A 17,633-nucleotide genomic window follows, 5' to 3' on the forward strand; every position below is an offset into this window, starting at 1 on the left:
TTTGTAAAATGCTTACCTGTTTTTTTGTGGTTTTTTGTTTTTGTTGTTGTTTTTGTGGTTTTTTGTTGTTGTTTTGTCTGGTTCTTCCCCCACTGTCTAGCTTCCAGTTGTGGCTTTTAATGTGAACAACTTGCCTTTCACTGAACCGATGCTATCCATTTGGGCTCAGCTGGTAAATCTGGCTGGAAGTAAAGTAGAAAAACAAAGAATGAAGTCTCCTAATCAGGGTCTTTCAGGTACAGTTGTTTTGTTTTGGTTTTTGTTTTGTTTTGTTTTTAAATAGATGGATATACTCTGCGAAAAATACTGGTAACAGCAAACGTACATAAGAAAAAGGGTCTTCTGGAACCTTACCTTTTTTCTTAGCATTGAATAATAGGCACTTATGAGACAAGTTTAGCTAGGAGATGAATTGCTCTGCACTGTAAGTGGAATACCATTTTTACTTTGGTGAGAAAATGTAAAAAAGGTTTGGGGCTGGACTTCTTGTATTGAATGGTTTAAAATATTGGATCCATATAACATCTTAACTGCACTTACTGTGCTATATGTCTGTATGATTGTCCAGGGTGTGAAAAGTAGGAGGGTGGTGTTCTTAATATCATGGGTCATAGAATGTATGCAGACTTTTTATCCAGGTGCTATTCAAACTATCTCACATCATCAGTATTTCACAGGCTTTCACACAGTGAATTAAGATGTAAACTGATTTTTGCACTGAGGTTATATGAATGATAGCCTTTCTTCTCTAATACAAGAGATTCCTAGCACTAATAGCTGCTTGATATTTCTGACAGGTCAAGTGGATTTGGATCTACTGCGATGCCAGCAGTTAAAGCTGTACATACTGAAAGCAGGCCGAGCTCTGCTTTCTCACCAGGATACACTAAGGCAGATCTTATCTCAGCCAGCTGTTCAGGAGTGTGCACTAAATCCTGCAGGTATTCTGAAATGCAACCTGAGTGTGCTGCTGTTTGTTTAGGTGGTAGAGTTCGTGACTATAACGCTTGCTAATGGCAGCTGGAGAGCAGAAATTAGGTTTGCTCACTAAAGACTAAAATTAAAGTTCAGGAATGCTTTAACCTTATAAGTTATATGTGAGAACTTCCTTTTGTTGGAGTTAAATGTAGACTGAGAACACTTTCCTGAGATAGCCACAGTAAAGATCCAGGAAACATGAATGTTTATGCCAACAAGAATACAATATCAAAATAAAAGTTGCAGAATTGTAAGCCAGTTGGTTCAAAAAAGGTATACTCTTTTGGAGGGGCAGTGAATACTTATAGGGAGCTCTTCCCAAGAGGTGTATTAGAGGGAGAAACAACTCAATCCAGAAAGTATGCGTCATGGTTTTGGGGATCAATGAGATTGTTGGTTGTCTATATAAAGTGGTTTATCCTGGAAGGACCTCTTTATAATAATCTTACTGGAAAAAGGTGAACTCAGAAGATACTTCTGCAAATTCACTGTCACTTAGTAGTTTCTGCTAGACATGTTCTAGGTGTATTTTAGTAAAACTATTGTTTATGTACAAATGTCTCATTTGCTTTTTTGTATGGAGATTGTGGCACACATGATTTAATCTTACATGCATGATTCCTGTGGAGAAGAAATATGGGAGAAATAATAATATGTTCAATGAACCAATACTCTCCAGAGTAAGTCTCCTGACTGACTTATATTACATGGTTTTGGTTAAAATAATGTTTTTGTTTCAAGAGGATGGAGCAGTTGCCTCTCCTGACATAGGAGATATGTCTCCTGAAGGACCTCAGCCTCCCATGATACTTCTACAGCAACTTTTGACAGCTGCTACGCAACCATCACCTGTGAAAGCAATATTTGACAAACAAGAGCTTGAGGTAGAGTCTGTGTTTTCTGCTAAGTAACCTAATAATTAAGTTTTTCTACTTCACATTCCAATTGAAACTTGTTAAGGTATAGGTCAAAAAAAAAAAAAAAGTGACACTGAACCCTTTTTGGCGAATAACCTTTAATTTCAGGCACATACACAAAACCCCATACTAAATATGCTTGTTTTACTTGGACTGATTTATTTTTTCTCATTTAGGCTGCTGCTTTGGCAGTATGCCAGTATCTGGCAGTAGAGTCTACACATCCTTCAACTCCAGTGTTTGAAGACTGCAGCTCTAGTGAAGCTACAACACCCATCACAGTGCAACATATTCGACCCACAAAAGTGAAGAAACGCAAGCAATCTCCAATTCCACCCCTCCCCATTGTAGTTCAACTTATGGAAATGGGATTTCCTAGGAAAAACATAGAATTTGCACTAAAATCTCTGTCTGGAACCTCTGGAAGTGCTTCTGGATTACCAGGTATTTCATTTAGTTAATTTAATGATGTTAGAAGGAGAAGGAACGTTGCAAGCATATTAAAAGGCTGCTTAGAAGGGAGCAATTCTTATTTCTCTTTTTGGATACTATCTTAAGAATGTCAGAGAATCCCTTAGAGACAGACTGAGTTTGTTTTCTGTATTAGGAGTGGAAGCCTTGGTTGGCTGGTTGTTGGATCACCCTGATGTTCAAATTACGGATCTCTCTGATGCTGATACTATCTCTGATGAATATTCAGATGAGGAAATAGCAGAGGAGGTGGAAGAAGCTGAAGCCGCTTGCCCTGTCGTAAGTATTAACTTACTAAAACCTAAGTCATGCTAGCTGGGTGCAAATTTTGTAATCCTTTCCTTTTATGAACTTGGTTGGAGTATAAGGACATTCTGCTGTCCCAAGCTTTCAAGACTGTAACAGGGACCAAGTTTGCCATACATTTCTAAGGCATGTTGTAAAAGAACTCAAGAATAATCTATAAATATTTATGTATGAGTAGTACAGGGGAAGAGTGAAATGCAGGTAGATGTTTCACTAGTGGTAGCTATAAGTATCCCTGATAGTTGGTCTCAGTTTCATCTAAAATAGTCAATCCTATAGTATAAAAATTGTAAGAACTCCTTTTTAAGTTTTTTTTTTCCCCCCCCGCCTCCCTTATTTTGGTCTAAAAAAACTAACATATATTAGCTACAAGGAATGACTGAAGAGTTGGTAAATAAATGGCAAGAAGATCTCAATGAAGTAACTTAACTTTTTCCTTATAAAAACTATTTTCACTTATTGGTGATGAAATGACCTTTACAATGCCTATTGAGTGTGATGGATTTAATGTGAATTTATATTAGTCTTCTGTTGACTTTCAGGAACTGTTTCAGTAAGGATTTGCGAATAAAATGAAATAGGCTCCTTTTTTTTTTTTTTTTTTTTTTAAGGAGTTTTGTTGAGTTTTCTGGCACATGTGGGATTTTGTAGTTTAAAGAAATGCATTATATTTTGAAGGAAATTAACTAGACATTGAGTTCCAATACCTTTATCAGTATTGCAGTAAGAAAATGTGCCATATGTTACCTCAAATGAAAAAACATTAATGCTCAAAACGGAGCAAAGTTTTCTGAAAATTCTCATTACAGCTGAAATGCAATAGTTCTCTTAAAACTTTTTAAGTTAATCACATCTTGAAAGGAATAATTTCTGTTAACTACAATCTTGTCTTTTTTGTCAGCTTGTTTTTCTAAGGGAATACTTTAAATCCCATTGTAGTACATAATAAAACAATAATAGTGTACTTTAGGTAGGAGATTACCATTCACCACTTGTTCTTTGTTTTTTTTCCTCTCCAAACAAGTAACCTAAGAAGTGAAATGTGAATGTGTATCTGCAAGGCTAAGTAGATTACTCACAAATTGTCTTTGTTCTAATTTTCTTTGGCAAGCAGATTTCATAAAAGCAATTTGCAGCTTGTTTCACACATTTTGAAAATTTGCAGCTATGTTCCTTGGCAAGTCATTTTGGAAACTAAACTTTAGTTTAAAGTAGATCATAAATGTCAGCCCTGTAGTAAGTCGACCTGTTGAAGATTTTTCCCATTTTGGCATGCGGCTTGGATATTATGTGTGTTTGGTTTTGTTGGGTTATCTTCAGTCTCTGCTAACAATTTTATTTATCTGAATTGAAAACAAATTTTGTAACTGTTACATGTTTATTTTGGATTTTTTCCCAGTCAAGTGGTGCTGTTGTAACAGAGAGCCAGACCTATAAGAAACGAGCTGATTTCTTAAGTAATGATGACTATGCGGTGTATGTGAGGGAGAATATTCAGGTAAGCATGATGTTCAAAAGCTATGTTGAAATTACTTTCCTGCTGGTACAAAAGTCTTTGCATAGCTATGATATTCTGTTGTCCTTTTTCCCTAGGTGGGGATGATGGTTAGGTGCTGCAGAACCTATGAGGAAGTTTGTGAAGGAGATGTAGGCAAAGTTATTAAATTGGATCGAGATGGATTGCATGACCTGAACGTACAGTGTGATTGGCAACAAAAGGGTGGTACTTACTGGGTCAGATATATTCATGTTGAGCTTTTAGGTAAGATCACTGCTAACTGCTTTTTAATAAAAAACTGAATGATACACTAAGGGAGTTTTATTTTTGGAAGGGAAAAGTGCACTCATCATGCATTTATTCTTGCAACTGCTAGGATTCCCACCACAGAGTTCTGCCTCTCATATCAAGATAGGTGACAAAGTGCGTGTGAAAAGCTCTGTTGCCACACCCAAATACAAATGGGGATCCGTTACTCACCGAAGCGTGGGAGTTGTCAAAGGTAACGTATGTTCAAAATGGGGCATGGGGAGATTAATAAAACTGGAAACCACACAGACTTTCTGCAGTGTTTAAGGAGAGAATCTTCTAGACACACTTACAGATCACACTGTTCTGTGGAATATTGCATGATGATAAGAGAGTATAGAATGCATTTGGTGTCTATAAATTTGTCACAGAGATGTACTCTATGGCAGTCCATTTTGTTAGTGTGTTCATCTGCTTTTTGAGCCATTCCATTCACATACAGTAAAGGTCTTTAAGAATCTGTGCAGCTTCCTGTTGTAGTTGTTATTTATACTTTGGATGAACCACAAATGGTTCTCCTTTAAGAAGTAAATCTAAGTTGAAGACTTCCTGTGGAAGTGAGGAGAAAGTGGGGTGCACTAGTGTCAAGCTGTAAGGGATGTTACAGAAGTAATCTGTGAGACATAGATTATTTGAAGAGGTACAGATTTTGGTCATACTATGTTTTTGCTTAGAAGTACTGTCTCCCTTTGGGAACTGTGTAAAGAAAAATACATGAAAAAAAATCAGAGTCAAGGAACTTAAATAGAATAATATGTATCTTTAAAAAATCTTTAGAACTCCCTTTCCCTCTGCCCCTTTCCAGGCTATCTGATAAGGTTAATACATAGTTCCAGTAAAATAAAAGATTACTTTTGAAAGTAACTTTTATTACATGTTTCTACTCTGATGTTGCACTGGGCGGTTTCTGCTTCATTTTATAGAGATTTGCAACGCATTGTATTTTCTGTGTGTTTCTGTCACAGCTTTTAGTGCTAATGGAAAAGATGTCATTGTAGACTTTCCTCAGCAGTCTCATTGGACTGGCTTGTTGTCGGAAATGGAACTGGTCCCCAGCATTCATCCTGGAGTCACGTAAATGATGATTTACATTTTTCTTAATGTATATGGGTTATCCTTTAGCCTTACTGTGTTGATTTGTGTTACAAATACTATCTTGACTTGTGTTACAATTAACTTGTACCATGAAAACTGCTAGAAATATATTTACTCGTTCTTTTGTGAAATCAGGTGTGATGGCTGTCAGATGTTTCCTATCAATGGGCCTAGATTCAAATGCAGAAACTGTGATGATTTTGACTTTTGTGAAACCTGTTTTAAAACCAGGAAGCATAACACCCGACATACTTTTGGCAGAATAAATGAGCCAGGTAAGTTTCAGAATCTAAGTGTTTCTTAGATTAATTTAAAATGCATTGAATTTGTTTTTAAAAAAAACAGTTTTAAATTTCAACTCCTTAACATAATGAAATTAGTGTTCAGACTGACCCTCTAGACAACACAACATTTTTAGCAGATTGTAGCACAGCTAAAATTGAACATGGTGGGCTACACCAAAACATCAACCCTTAAGCTTTCTTCATAGAGTTAAAAAAGTTTAAAAAATACGGCTACGTGACAGCAACTCTTTATGTCAGAATGGTGTTTTCAGCTACACCAAGAGTAAAACCTATAATCCTTTAATCCTCCTGCTTTTTGCTGTCAACCTAAATGTAGGTGAATGGAATCCTTATGACAGCAGGTGCAGCTTGAAATACCTAAGATACCTTCTTATGCCTCAGTTGCTATTCAGCAATTTTACCTATCAGTGTGTGATGGCTGTTTCCTCATTTCCTTCATGATGTGGAGGCTCCAGAGAGGTGTGGTAAGAAAGGGGAAGACTCATAATCAGAATTTTTTCTTTCTAGGGCAAGAATGGGTGCAGCCATTTTAACTCCAACACTTTTGGGTTTTGCATTATTTTGCAGAACTTACCTGACACTAGCTTTTGTCTCTTTTCTCTCCACTTGTCTAAAAATCAATCTCACCCCTAGTATTTGCAAGGTAATGCTGGCTTCTGGAGTAAACCTCTTCATATTTACAAGTAGCCAGTCTAATTGGTTTGGAAAATGAATAAAACTGATTCCCTGCTAGAAATCATGAACCTGCATTGCATGTATATGATGGTTTGTCTAAAGGGCAAGAATGACATTCCATTAATAATTCAGTTAATATGGTTGTACAGCTAGTATGCTGTGAATCTGTAATCCTTCCCATTGCCCTGGATAAGGTAGAGGAGTTTAGTCAGGCTTTCTAGAAGCTACAAAGATTAGTGAAGGGAAGCAGAAGTGGGTTTTTGCAGGGAGGAAATCAACAACTCACTACCACCTTATTCTTGAACGCGATTCAGAATTTTTGACTGTTGTAACTTAGCTATGTCTATTTTTCTGTAAGGGATTTTTGTTGAGGGTTGGTTGCCTATTTTTCATATCTGTGGTGGTGTACAAAATTAATGTGCTGCGGGCCTGTATTTTGAAGTATGTATGGTCATAAATCTGACCTGTATTTCAAAAGGAAGGACTCTTTCAAATGGCTATTTAGTCAAGAATATTAGTCTTTTAAGGATACTGTCAGTTTAAAGATTGCATGCCCCTGTAATGTTTTATCGTTCAGTTTTAGGAATTACTTAGTGTCTTACATTCCTGAAGAGAGTGATTTTCCTTAATTTTTAAATGTTAATTTTTTATTAAATCATGCTTGGTTTCTTGGTACAAATCAATCATAAGTGTAAAAATAGAAAGTGTGACTGTCCCAAATGACAGGCATGAGAACTTGTAGTCAGGTAAAGTGCTTGAAACTCCTTAAAAAATAAAAATCTTGAGCTTTGCCCTTTAAGCGTGAGTAGTATTGCCATACCTATGTGACATGCTTCTGTATGGTACTTTTAGACTACATACCTGAAATCTTTGATTTGTTATATTTCCTTTCACATTGCTTTTATTAAACCTGTAAGCAACTTTCTTTGAGAGGTACATGCTTAATGTTTAACTTAACCATGCAGGTCAGTCTCCGGTGTTTTGTGGGCGTTCTGGAAGGCAGCTGAAGAGACGGCATAGTAGCCAGCGGGGAATGTTACTGGATGATTGGTCAAGAATAGTTAAGAATTTGAATGTCTCATCCTCTGTGAATCAGGCTTCACGTCTTATTGATGGTAGTGAGCAGTGTTGGCAGTCTTCCGGCTCACAAGGAAAGGTAACTTTAAGCCATAACTGGTTTATTCTGGCATACTTTCTTCTTAAGAGGATAAGTATTTACCTTAGTGAAATATATTTGTTTGTTACCTTTGAGTAAGATAGAAGAGTAGTAAAAACAAACATCTGAAATACAAAACTATGTTTCTTCATAGTAAATGTGCCTACTTTTTTAAAGCTGTGGTTCATCTTTCTGGTTATTTCATGTGAATTATAAGGAACTTGTGTGATTTTTGAAATACAGGGTAATTACCTATTCTGTAGTTGGTTTTATGGTTACAGTTGTCTTTTCAGTATAATAACTGGTGACAGTTGTTCTTAATAATCACATTGATTATATTTTACTTAAGTGAGTTTGTTGCAATACAAAAAGCACCTATGCTCTCACCAGCTAAAACTGCCTCCAAGCTCTCCTTCACTTACATAGAATCATTGAATATCTCAAGTTGCGAGGGACTCATAAGGATCCTCAAGTCCAACTCCCTGCTCCTCTCAGGACTACCTAAAACTAAACCGTATAACTAAGAGCATCTTCTAGATGCTCCTTGAGCTCTGACAGGCTTGGTGCTGTGACCTCTACCCTGGGGAGCCTTTCCCAGTGACCTACCACCCTCTCAGTAAAGAACCTTTTCCTAATGTCCAGTCTGAACTTCCCCTGACCCAGCTTCATTCCATTTCCTTGTGTCCTATCACTGGTCACAGAAGAGGAGATCACCTCCCCCTCCGCTGCCCCTCTCGAGGATGTTGTAGATGGCAATGAGGTCACCCCTCCAAGCTGTTCTCCAAGCTGAACAAACCAAGTGACCTCATAAGTCCTGCCCTCAAGACCTTTCACCATCTTGGTTGCCCTCCTCTGGACACCCTCTAATGGTTTGATGTCCTTCTTCTATTGAGGCACCCAAAACTGCACGCGGTACTCAAGGTGTGGCTGTACCAGTGCAGCATAGAGTGGGATAATTGCCTCCCTCGACTGGCTAGCTATGCTGTCTTGATGCACACCAGGACACGGTTGGCCCTTTTGGCTGCCAGCACACACTGTTGACTTATATTGAACTTGCCATCAATCCAAACCCCCAGATCTCTTTCCACAGGGCTGCTCTCCAGCCTCTTGTCCCCCAGTTTGTATGTATAAGCAGGATTACGCCATTCCAGGTGGAGAATCCGGCACTTACTCTTGTTAAATTTCATATAGTTGGTGACTTCCCAGCTCTTTAGTCTATCCAGATCTGTCTGTAAGGCCTCTGCCCTTGAGGGAGTTCACAGCTTTTCCTAGTTTAGTGTCATTGGCAAGCTTGCTTAATGTACCTTCAACTCCTGTGTCCAGATAATTTATAAAAAGCATTGTTCCTTAGTTTATGGTTTACTAGATTTATTGTCCCACAGCATTGCTTTGCGGCCAGCCTAGGCACCAGGATTTACAGCTAGGCTTCTGTCCAGTGTGTTTTGATGCTCTGTTGATGGCCATGCTGAGAGTATTCCCGAGTACCCTTCCTTTGGGCTGTCTACAGACTGTAACCAAAGATTTACATCATGTCCCATTTCTTGACGTCCAGTGGTATCATGCTTTCTCAGTCTTCTCAGTGGTGTTGCTCTTGGGTGAAATAAATCATTTGCTGCAACTGTTTCTCTTGTATTTGGAGGTTGGAGAAGTTCACGAGGTCCTTTTCCTTTGGCCAGTTCCCATGCATTGCAGTTGTTGTGTACCATTCACAAACTTTTTTCATGCTTTCTTCAAAAACAGGACACGTTTATTCTTGTTAACCATACAGTGGTCCTAAGTACTGTCTGAAAATGAAATTCTGTGTGTTTCCCCTAGCACTGGATTCGCTTGGAGATTTTTCCAGATGTTCTTGTTCACAGACTAAAGATGATAGTGGACCCTGCAGACAGCAGTTACATGCCCTCTTTAGTTGTAGTTTCAGGTATGTGTATGTTCTCTGCGAAGTCTGAATTATTTTTTTTGTACATTCAACAGTAGGTATTTATTTGGTTTCAGTTAACATAGTCATCTATTTAACATGCATAGTGCCTGTTTATGAAACAAAAACCATATCTTAAAATGTTTTTCCTTCCATGTTTTGTTTTCTAGGGGGGAATTCCTTAAATAACCTTATAGAGCTAAAGACAATCAATATAAATCCTACAGACACCACAGTGCCTCTTCTCAGTGATTGTATAGAAGTAAGTGAAGTTTGAGAATTACTCTTGTATGCAACAGAAAAATGTTTTGCTGCAAGAGATGAAAAGCACTGTTGTGATTATTAAAGCATGGTATTTTACTTTTCCTCTAAATTAGCACTATTTCTGGCAGTTTAGTGAAGTCAATTATCCTGACAAGTTTTTTTCATAATCACAGTGTAACTCTATAATAGGCATAATAGTAAAGATATTTTAGTTTTTTTAACGTAAATCACTATACCTGTGAACCAAGAAGACAGCCTAATAAACTTAATTTTGGGGATAATTTTGGTGGGTGATAGAGCTTATTTTGGATAGTAGTTCTGATCTTTTTCAGTAACAGCAAGGAGGAATACATAATGAATTTTTAGAAGATTGGAAGTGAAATCACTCTCAAATTAACAAGGCCATATGTTTATCTTAAAATATGAGTTATGTAGGGCTGAAAAGCAAAATATCTAAAGTTACAGGTTCATTTTGTTAAGGTGACAAAGTCAAGCAAAAGTTCTAATTCTTTCTTCTGTTTTATAAGTTTATGTAGGACCCAAAGGATAGCAATTCAGTTTTTTTTCTTCTTAGTACCACAGGTATATTGAGATTGCAATCAAGCAGTGCAGAAGCTCTGGAATTGATTGCAAAATACATGGCCTCAGCATACTGGGACGTATACGTGCAGAGGATGAAGATTTGGCTGCAGTCCCTTTCCTTGCTTCTGATAATGAGGAAGAGGATGACGATAAAGCTAACACCGGGAGGTAGGTAACTGTAAGGGCATGTCTACATATTCCTATAATTCAGAAGATTATTGTAAGAGGAGCAACTTAATTAGGTTGAATTGTAATAAAGAGAAATCAGTATCTTTGTCAGAATTATAAGTAGGTTATTTGTTGATAAATAACTTCTTTAAGGTTATCATGCTGGTAGGATGGTAGCATTTTGTACAACTCGTCTGCTTCTGCGTTATACTTGGAGTTGAAAACCTAGCTAAAAACTTGGTGTGTTTATATTTGGTATGTGGCATGTGTATATTTACCGCTGCTCAGCAAAATGTTCTGGGGGTTTTTTTTTTTGTTTGTTTTAATTTGTTATAGCCACCAATTAACTGTGGTGGTGTAGTTTGAGTACTGAAAGTATTCCAAACTGTAAAATCAGTAAATACAGTAAAAAGATGCCTAAGCTATAGCATGCAGGTTGCTAAACTGACTTTTTTTCCACAATATGTTCAGTCTTGTTAGGAAGAAGGCAGCTGGGCTCGAATCGGCAGCTACAATAAGAACCAAAGTTTTTGTTTGGGGACTGAATGACAAAGACCAGCTGGGAGGGCTAAAAGGTTCCAAGGTATGTTTTTTGTTTTCATACTTCAGTATAAAACAGAAACAGCTAAAAATAAAACGTACAAGTCTCACACAACTCAAAATTAATTCAAATTTAATCAGAATTTTACGCTTTATTATCAAAAGTTACAAAGAGTAGGTTTTAATGGCTTTTTACTGTTAGGACATGTAGATGTCTGCTGAGTGGAAAATTGGAGAAAATTTGCATTTTGGTTGTTACTCTGAAATTCAGTTTGATTTTTAGCAGCCACTTAATCATTTTTTTTAGATGATAGTGAGCTAATTGTTCTAAAAATGTGTAGCACTCTATACATATTCTGTTTATTTTGATGTTCTGTACATGAAATGAAGATATTGGTGAACTTTTTAATGTATTACTTGTACCAGGAGCTGGTGTAGTCATCTGAAAAAAATAAGTTGAATTCTAATCTTTTGGTGTAATTTGAGAGGAATTTCAGGCCTGTGTGCAGCCATTTATACATAATTTTTAATACAGTGCAAGATGGGAGGTACATGGCAAATGTTTAATCAATTTAAGGTATCATTAATCTGAAAAATATGTTGAGAGCATTTCTTTAATTTATGCTGTAAATAAAATGTATAGTATTGTATCCACAGAGTGCCTTTCAAGAAACAAAAAGTTAACTGTTACTTTGTTCTTTGGTTTTCTCAAGAAAACTTTACTAAAAGAAGGTCTTTGTTTATATAATGTTTCATTTTTTCTCAGTTTTTGTATTTATCATGATTTCAGTATTAAATGCTTTTTCTTGGTTTCTGTCTTTTGCCTGGTGTATAGTAACTGGTATGTGTGAAGTATCTGAATAAGACAGGGTGTTTCATATATTTTAAAAAAAAAAAAGGCACCTGTTAGATTAACTGGTTTATCACTTAAGAATAGCTCTTCTTTTTAAAGTATAAAACTTTAAAGTGTATTGTAATGATTTTTTTTTTCCTGTCTGCTCTAGATAAAGGTCCCTTCCTTTTCTGAAACCTTGTCTGCCTTGAATGTTGTACAAGTAGCTGGAGGATCCAAAAGCCTTTTTGCAGGTAATATATATTTTAAATAAATATAATTATTTAAGGGCAGAAACAGATTTCCATCTGTGAAACATTAATGGTGTTTCAAACTTTTTTTCTTCATTTTAGTGACTGTAGAGGGTAAAGTATATGCCTGTGGAGAAGCCACAAATGGAAGGCTGGGTTTAGGAATATCTAGCGGAACTGTGCCTATTCCCCGCCAGATTACAGCTCTCAGTAACTATGTGGTAAAGAAGGTGGCTGTTCACTCAGGTACTTACTACTGCTATTCTTATATACATAACCATAACATATTAAGCCTGAAAATAGTTGCTTTGCAATTTTCTTGGGTGCTGTGGTGTCTCAGCATATCTGATGTCTTTTAAATTTTTAAAAATAAGTACAGGTTATTAAATTCTGTCTGTTGCATAAAATGTCAGATTAAATGTAATGGTTCTGTTATTAAAACCTATGTAGTTAGACCATATATAGTTTCTTACTTGCTGGAAGTTAAATTTGGTAACTTCTGAATAGTTTTGTAGTCTGATCCAAAGAAAAGTGTTTTGATTTTTGAATATTGCTAAATAGTGGTTTGCTTTTTCTTTTTTTCTTGCAGCATTGAAAATAGCAAATAGAATGATTTTTTTTTTTTTTTTTTTAATGTGCCGGGAAACCTACTCTCACAAAAGTTTTGTGTTTTAAATTAAATCACATAAAAACTCTGAAGAAAATAAGTAACATGTATTGGGTGGAAAGGCTCATACAATTACATTGTAGAAGTGCAGCAGTGTCAAATTTCTGAGATTTTTGCTAGACCTCCTGCCTGCTTGAAAGCTTGAAAATTTAAATTTCTGTTTACACTTCTAGGTGGCCGACATGCTATGGCATTAACTGTTGACGGCAAGGTATTTTCATGGGGGGAAGGAGATGATGGAAAACTTGGTCACTTCAGTCGAATGTAAGGATAACAAATTTGTCTGTATTTCAGTAAGAACATTTGTGTTGCATGTTATAACAGAGCTGACCACCATTAACTAATGACAGGATTTTTAATACAATGGGAATAAAAAATTGTGTTGTGAAAAGATTTTTTCAGCTGTGTATGTCAATTTATGGTGCAGCATTTGTAGCAGTCTTAAGTCATTTAAAAAGGAGGCATTCAATTAATATAACACTTGGAAACATACTGGATAGTGGATAAAGTCTTTAATTGTATTTTTGAATGTCACTGATGAAATGGCGCACTTTTGGACATAGAGTTTTTGGTAACTTTTGTAAGGTAAGGTTTACAGAGGTGCCTTGAGGTGTAAAACTGTAGAAGTTTTACATTCCTGAGCTGTAACAGTTCATAATGTAAGCCTGACAGAGTATTTTGTAGCCCTTTTCTTTAGACTTCTGTTCACAAACTTCTTAGCCAGAAATAAATTTCTTACACTTTTCAGTAATATATAGTTTAATCCTCCACAGGACAGCTTTGAGGAAAATTTGAATTGTCTCAGGATTTTTCTTTGTATGCACAATAGAACAGTGTTTTTAAAGAGGGAAAAAAAAAAAAAAACCAAACCATAGTCCATGGGGAAATCTTTGTCATTCTGATATATTTTGAAGACCTGCTCAGAATACATAAAAAATTACAGTGCCCAACTCAGATGGTTAACATATGACAACAAATAACTGTTCATTAGGGGTATGTGTGTCAGATCAGTGAAAGGGGAAATCCAGATTAGAGCAGTATGGTTTATCGTTCCAACTGCCTCATGTTTTCTGTAATTTTATTAAAAGTGAGACTTGGAACTCTTGGGAATTTTATGGGAGCAAATTTTCCAGAGGCTATGCATGATTTTATAAAACCTTAATAGTGGCTCTGATGCACAGTCAATATTAAAAAACCTTGAGTTGAAACTCTTCTCTGAATTTAGAGAATATTGTACCCATATGAATAGTAAAAGTTTCCAGTACTCTCATAGAAGCCTAACAGTAAATTCCAGTTATAATTTCTCTCTTGTAAAGACCAAAGTTGGGATGGGTGTGTCATCTCTTTAATCTTACTATCTGGCTCTGTGTCCACAGCTAACAAATTGCTCAACTTTGGGCAATGACAGGATATCAGTTTTCGCTTTGTATTATACGCTTTTTCATTGATTTATCACTTTGGTATTTTGGCTTTGTCACCTAAGTTTTGCAGTGTATACATAAAATATTTAAATAAAGTTTCAAGTACATTAACATAGTGTAAACTTTAGATTTATGGTGCTACTAAAGTGTACGTCTTGGAATAATAAAGTTGCATCTTATTTTATCTTTAAGTTACTTTTAGTATTGCTCTAAATGTTTTGGATTATGAAGGTTGGAGTATATTGTGCAACTGTTTCATAATTAAGGCAATGAATTCTTTACTAATTTTCTCTAGGAACTGTGATAAACCCAGACTGATAGAAGCGTTGAAAACCAAACGCATACGTGATATTGCTTGTGGCAGTTCCCACAGTGCTGCCATTACCTCTAGTGGTGAACTGTATACATGGGGTCTTGGAGAATATGGAAGGCTAGGACATGGAGATAATACCACACAGCTCAAGCCTAAGATGGTAAAATAAATGTTTCTTGTTTCTGATGAAATGTGAATGTGTGTGTTTGTTTAATAAATGATTAAAGCTAAAGTAAAGCCGAAAACCGTGAAAGCAGTATGAAGACGTCATTTTGGAGTGATCTAAATTAGGTTTTGGTACACGTGCCTCTAATAAAAGGTAAGCTATTTCAGAAAGGCCAAAAAGTCTCTTTCTTGGGAAGTGATGTGAAATGGCTAGTGGTGTTTTGAACATTCATGTCCTGCATCTACTGTGATACATAGCTGGAAGCTATTACTGTCATGGAGCGATGTTGGATCCTGAGTGAGCAAGGCTTGATAATCCCTTGCTAAATGGCATGCTCAGGCTGGGCACAATCAATAAGATCAGTCATAAGAGCTTGAAAACATCTGTAAGGTTTTAAAACATAATTTCTTTGAAACATCTTGCTTGCTTTTTCTATATTGTAGGTTAAAGTGCTCCTTGGCCACCGAGTCATTCAGGTTGCTTGTGGAAGCAGAGATGCTCAGACTCTTGCTTTGACAGATGAAGGTAGGAATATCTTGTTCCAGAAGCTTTCTAGTGAATGGGAATACTGTGACCGTTGTTTAACCTGCAGTTTGGTGTTTGTTAGGTTTGGTGTTTTCTTGGGGTGATGGTGATTTTGGAAAACTGGGCCGAGGAGGAAGTGAAGGATGCAACATTCCTCAGAACATTGAAAGACTGAATGGCCAAGGCGTTTGTCAGATTGAGTGTGGTGCACAGTTCTCGTTGGCACTGACCAAGTCAGGAGTGGTATGGACATGGTATGTTACATTTGCCAGAGAGTAGTAACAAAGCAATTGCTAAGTATGTGTTGTATTTATTGCTGTTTGACAGTCTTAACTCCACCTGTGCCTTACCTGTGTGCTTTGTCTTTTAAATTGGCAGATCTTCAAGACAAGCTGTTATCTGTTCAATTATTCTAACACTGTGTCTTGTAGCATGCTCAGTTGTGTATTGTACTCTGTTAGGATGCCTGGGTCTTACTGCATTAGTGGAGGAAGGGGAAGATAATTCCTTCTCTTGGGAGCAGTGGAGCCTGTAAAGGAATATTAATTCAAGACTTTGGAGTGGAGTGGGAGAAAGAGAGCCTGAGAATCGTAGTTTGGAGTATGTAGCCTACAGCTAAAGCAGAGACTGAGGGAGTAAGGATGTAGTAGAGAAAGGAAATAAGCTGTAAATCAGATTTGAAGAATTTGCTAGTTGGTGCTTGTGTTTAATCCCAGTGATAAATGAAGTTTTGATTTCAGAAGCTGCATTGACAAAGGAATGTGTAAACAATATAATTGTTTTGAATTTTACGTTTACTATCTGTTGCAGGGGTAAGGGTGACTACTTCAGGTTAGGCCATGGCACAGATGTACATGTACGAAAGCCACAAGTTGTGGAAGGACTGAGGGGTAAAAAGATTGTGCATGTTGCTGTAGGTGCACTCCATTGCCTAGCGGTTACTGACACTGGACAGGTACGTTGTGCATCACCCTCCTTTCCCCTTTTTCCTTGTTCCAGAAAGGAATAAACTAAACTGTTGAGGAAGAAGAGTGTAATAGCATCGGTGCTGATTAAATGGAATAAAAATTTCTTATGATATTTATTTGCTTTTTAAAGTCCTGAATAAATATAAGCATGATTGTAATTTAAAATATATTAGCTTTCATATTATTATTGGAGTTTAAATGTTGTTGTAGCACCTTTTGTAATATTTTCCTAGTTCATGTATTATCCCATGATCAGTTTCCTGCTTCTCACTCTTGAAATGCAGAAGCAGTCATAGTATTCCAGACAGATTTTTTTCTGCAGTGATCCAGCATTACTGTAGTATTGATTCAGATCCCCAATGTAATTACTATGCAACTAATTCTTCTAACTTACTGTTCACTGTGAACACTGAATAATTCCTGATTCAACTGATTATTTATGAATTGGCAATAATTTATTAATCATCTGATAAACTGCTGGTTAGATTTTTTTCTTTTTTCTATTGACGTATGATAATGCCTGCATTATTTAATGGGGGGAAAAAAAAGTCACAGCAATAGGTTCTCTAAAGTGTCCTAGACTAATAATACGAATCACTAAGATTTCTTTATAAGAATTTTTGAGAAAATAATTAAATGAGGCAACCAGTGAAGCAAAGTAATATGTAGAAATGTTTACTGGCAGGTTTACGCTTGGGGTGACAATGACCATGGGCAACAAGGCAATGGAACTACTACAGTCAATAGAAAGCCCACTCTTGTCCAGGGCTTGGAAGGCCAGAAAATCACTCGGGTTGCTTGTGGGTCTTCCCACAGTGTAGCATGGACAACAGTGGATGTAGCTACACCATCTGTTCATGAACCAGTACTTTTCCAGACAGCGAGGGACCCTTTAGGTGCTTCTTATCTTGGTTGGTATTTATTGCCTTATGTTGTGGCTTGTTTTTTGTTTTTTTTTTTTATGCCATTAGAGACTTAGTTGTGTGTGTGGTTTAAGAGGTGATAGAAAAGTGCAAAAAGAAAACTATCTTTTTAAAAAAACACCACAAAACAACAACAAAAACCATACACACATCTAAAAAAACCCCAACAAAACTACTTCCTGAAAGTGGAAGTTGTAAAGGACTTGTTCAGAAGTAGCATTAGTTTGAACTTTTATTGTTCTTCAGGAAATTAAAATGCAATGTCCTTTATCAAATGTCCCAAAGACTTCGTCTTTAAGATGGGATAAGACTTTATGGAGGTAATGATAGGTGGATGCTGCTGTAATATTGATGGTCTTACATGTTACCTCTTGCTATAATTCTT

At 36.6% G+C, this 17,633-nt stretch overlaps 1 protein-coding gene across 4 annotated transcripts in view; it reads left to right on the forward strand.

Annotated features, from left to right (window-relative positions):
- The window catches only part of LOC104839887 (E3 ubiquitin-protein ligase HERC2), a 114,479-nt gene that overhangs the window by 59,487 nt on the left and 37,359 nt on the right, over positions 1 to 17,633 (forward strand). For all 4 annotated transcript variants that reach the window (XM_010580468.1, XM_010580469.1, XM_010580472.1 and 1 more), the window contains 23 exons: positions 101 to 236; positions 798 to 941; positions 1,720 to 1,862; positions 2,072 to 2,339; positions 2,503 to 2,645; positions 4,072 to 4,170; positions 4,266 to 4,434; positions 4,547 to 4,672; positions 5,445 to 5,553; positions 5,710 to 5,849; positions 7,520 to 7,710; positions 9,526 to 9,631; positions 9,799 to 9,890; positions 10,467 to 10,642; positions 11,114 to 11,225; positions 12,187 to 12,268; positions 12,368 to 12,511; positions 13,106 to 13,196; positions 14,649 to 14,826; positions 15,276 to 15,357; positions 15,440 to 15,611; positions 16,168 to 16,312; positions 17,011 to 17,236. In XM_010580468.1, the coding sequence (XP_010578770.1) occupies positions 101 to 236; positions 798 to 941; positions 1,720 to 1,862; positions 2,072 to 2,339; positions 2,503 to 2,645; positions 4,072 to 4,170; positions 4,266 to 4,434; positions 4,547 to 4,672; positions 5,445 to 5,553; positions 5,710 to 5,849; positions 7,520 to 7,710; positions 9,526 to 9,631; positions 9,799 to 9,890; positions 10,467 to 10,642; positions 11,114 to 11,225; positions 12,187 to 12,268; positions 12,368 to 12,511; positions 13,106 to 13,196; positions 14,649 to 14,826; positions 15,276 to 15,357; positions 15,440 to 15,611; positions 16,168 to 16,312; positions 17,011 to 17,236 (3,274 nt within the window). The remainder of the gene's footprint in view (positions 1 to 100; positions 237 to 797; positions 942 to 1,719; positions 1,863 to 2,071; positions 2,340 to 2,502; positions 2,646 to 4,071; positions 4,171 to 4,265; positions 4,435 to 4,546; positions 4,673 to 5,444; positions 5,554 to 5,709; positions 5,850 to 7,519; positions 7,711 to 9,525; positions 9,632 to 9,798; positions 9,891 to 10,466; positions 10,643 to 11,113; positions 11,226 to 12,186; positions 12,269 to 12,367; positions 12,512 to 13,105; positions 13,197 to 14,648; positions 14,827 to 15,275; positions 15,358 to 15,439; positions 15,612 to 16,167; positions 16,313 to 17,010; positions 17,237 to 17,633) is intronic.

This window comes from Haliaeetus leucocephalus, unplaced genomic scaffold (assembly GCF_000737465.1).
Source record: "Haliaeetus leucocephalus isolate CR32 unplaced genomic scaffold, Haliaeetus_leucocephalus-4.0 Scaffold712, whole genome shotgun sequence".
NCBI classification, from domain to species: Eukaryota; Metazoa; Chordata; class Aves; order Accipitriformes; family Accipitridae; genus Haliaeetus; species Haliaeetus leucocephalus.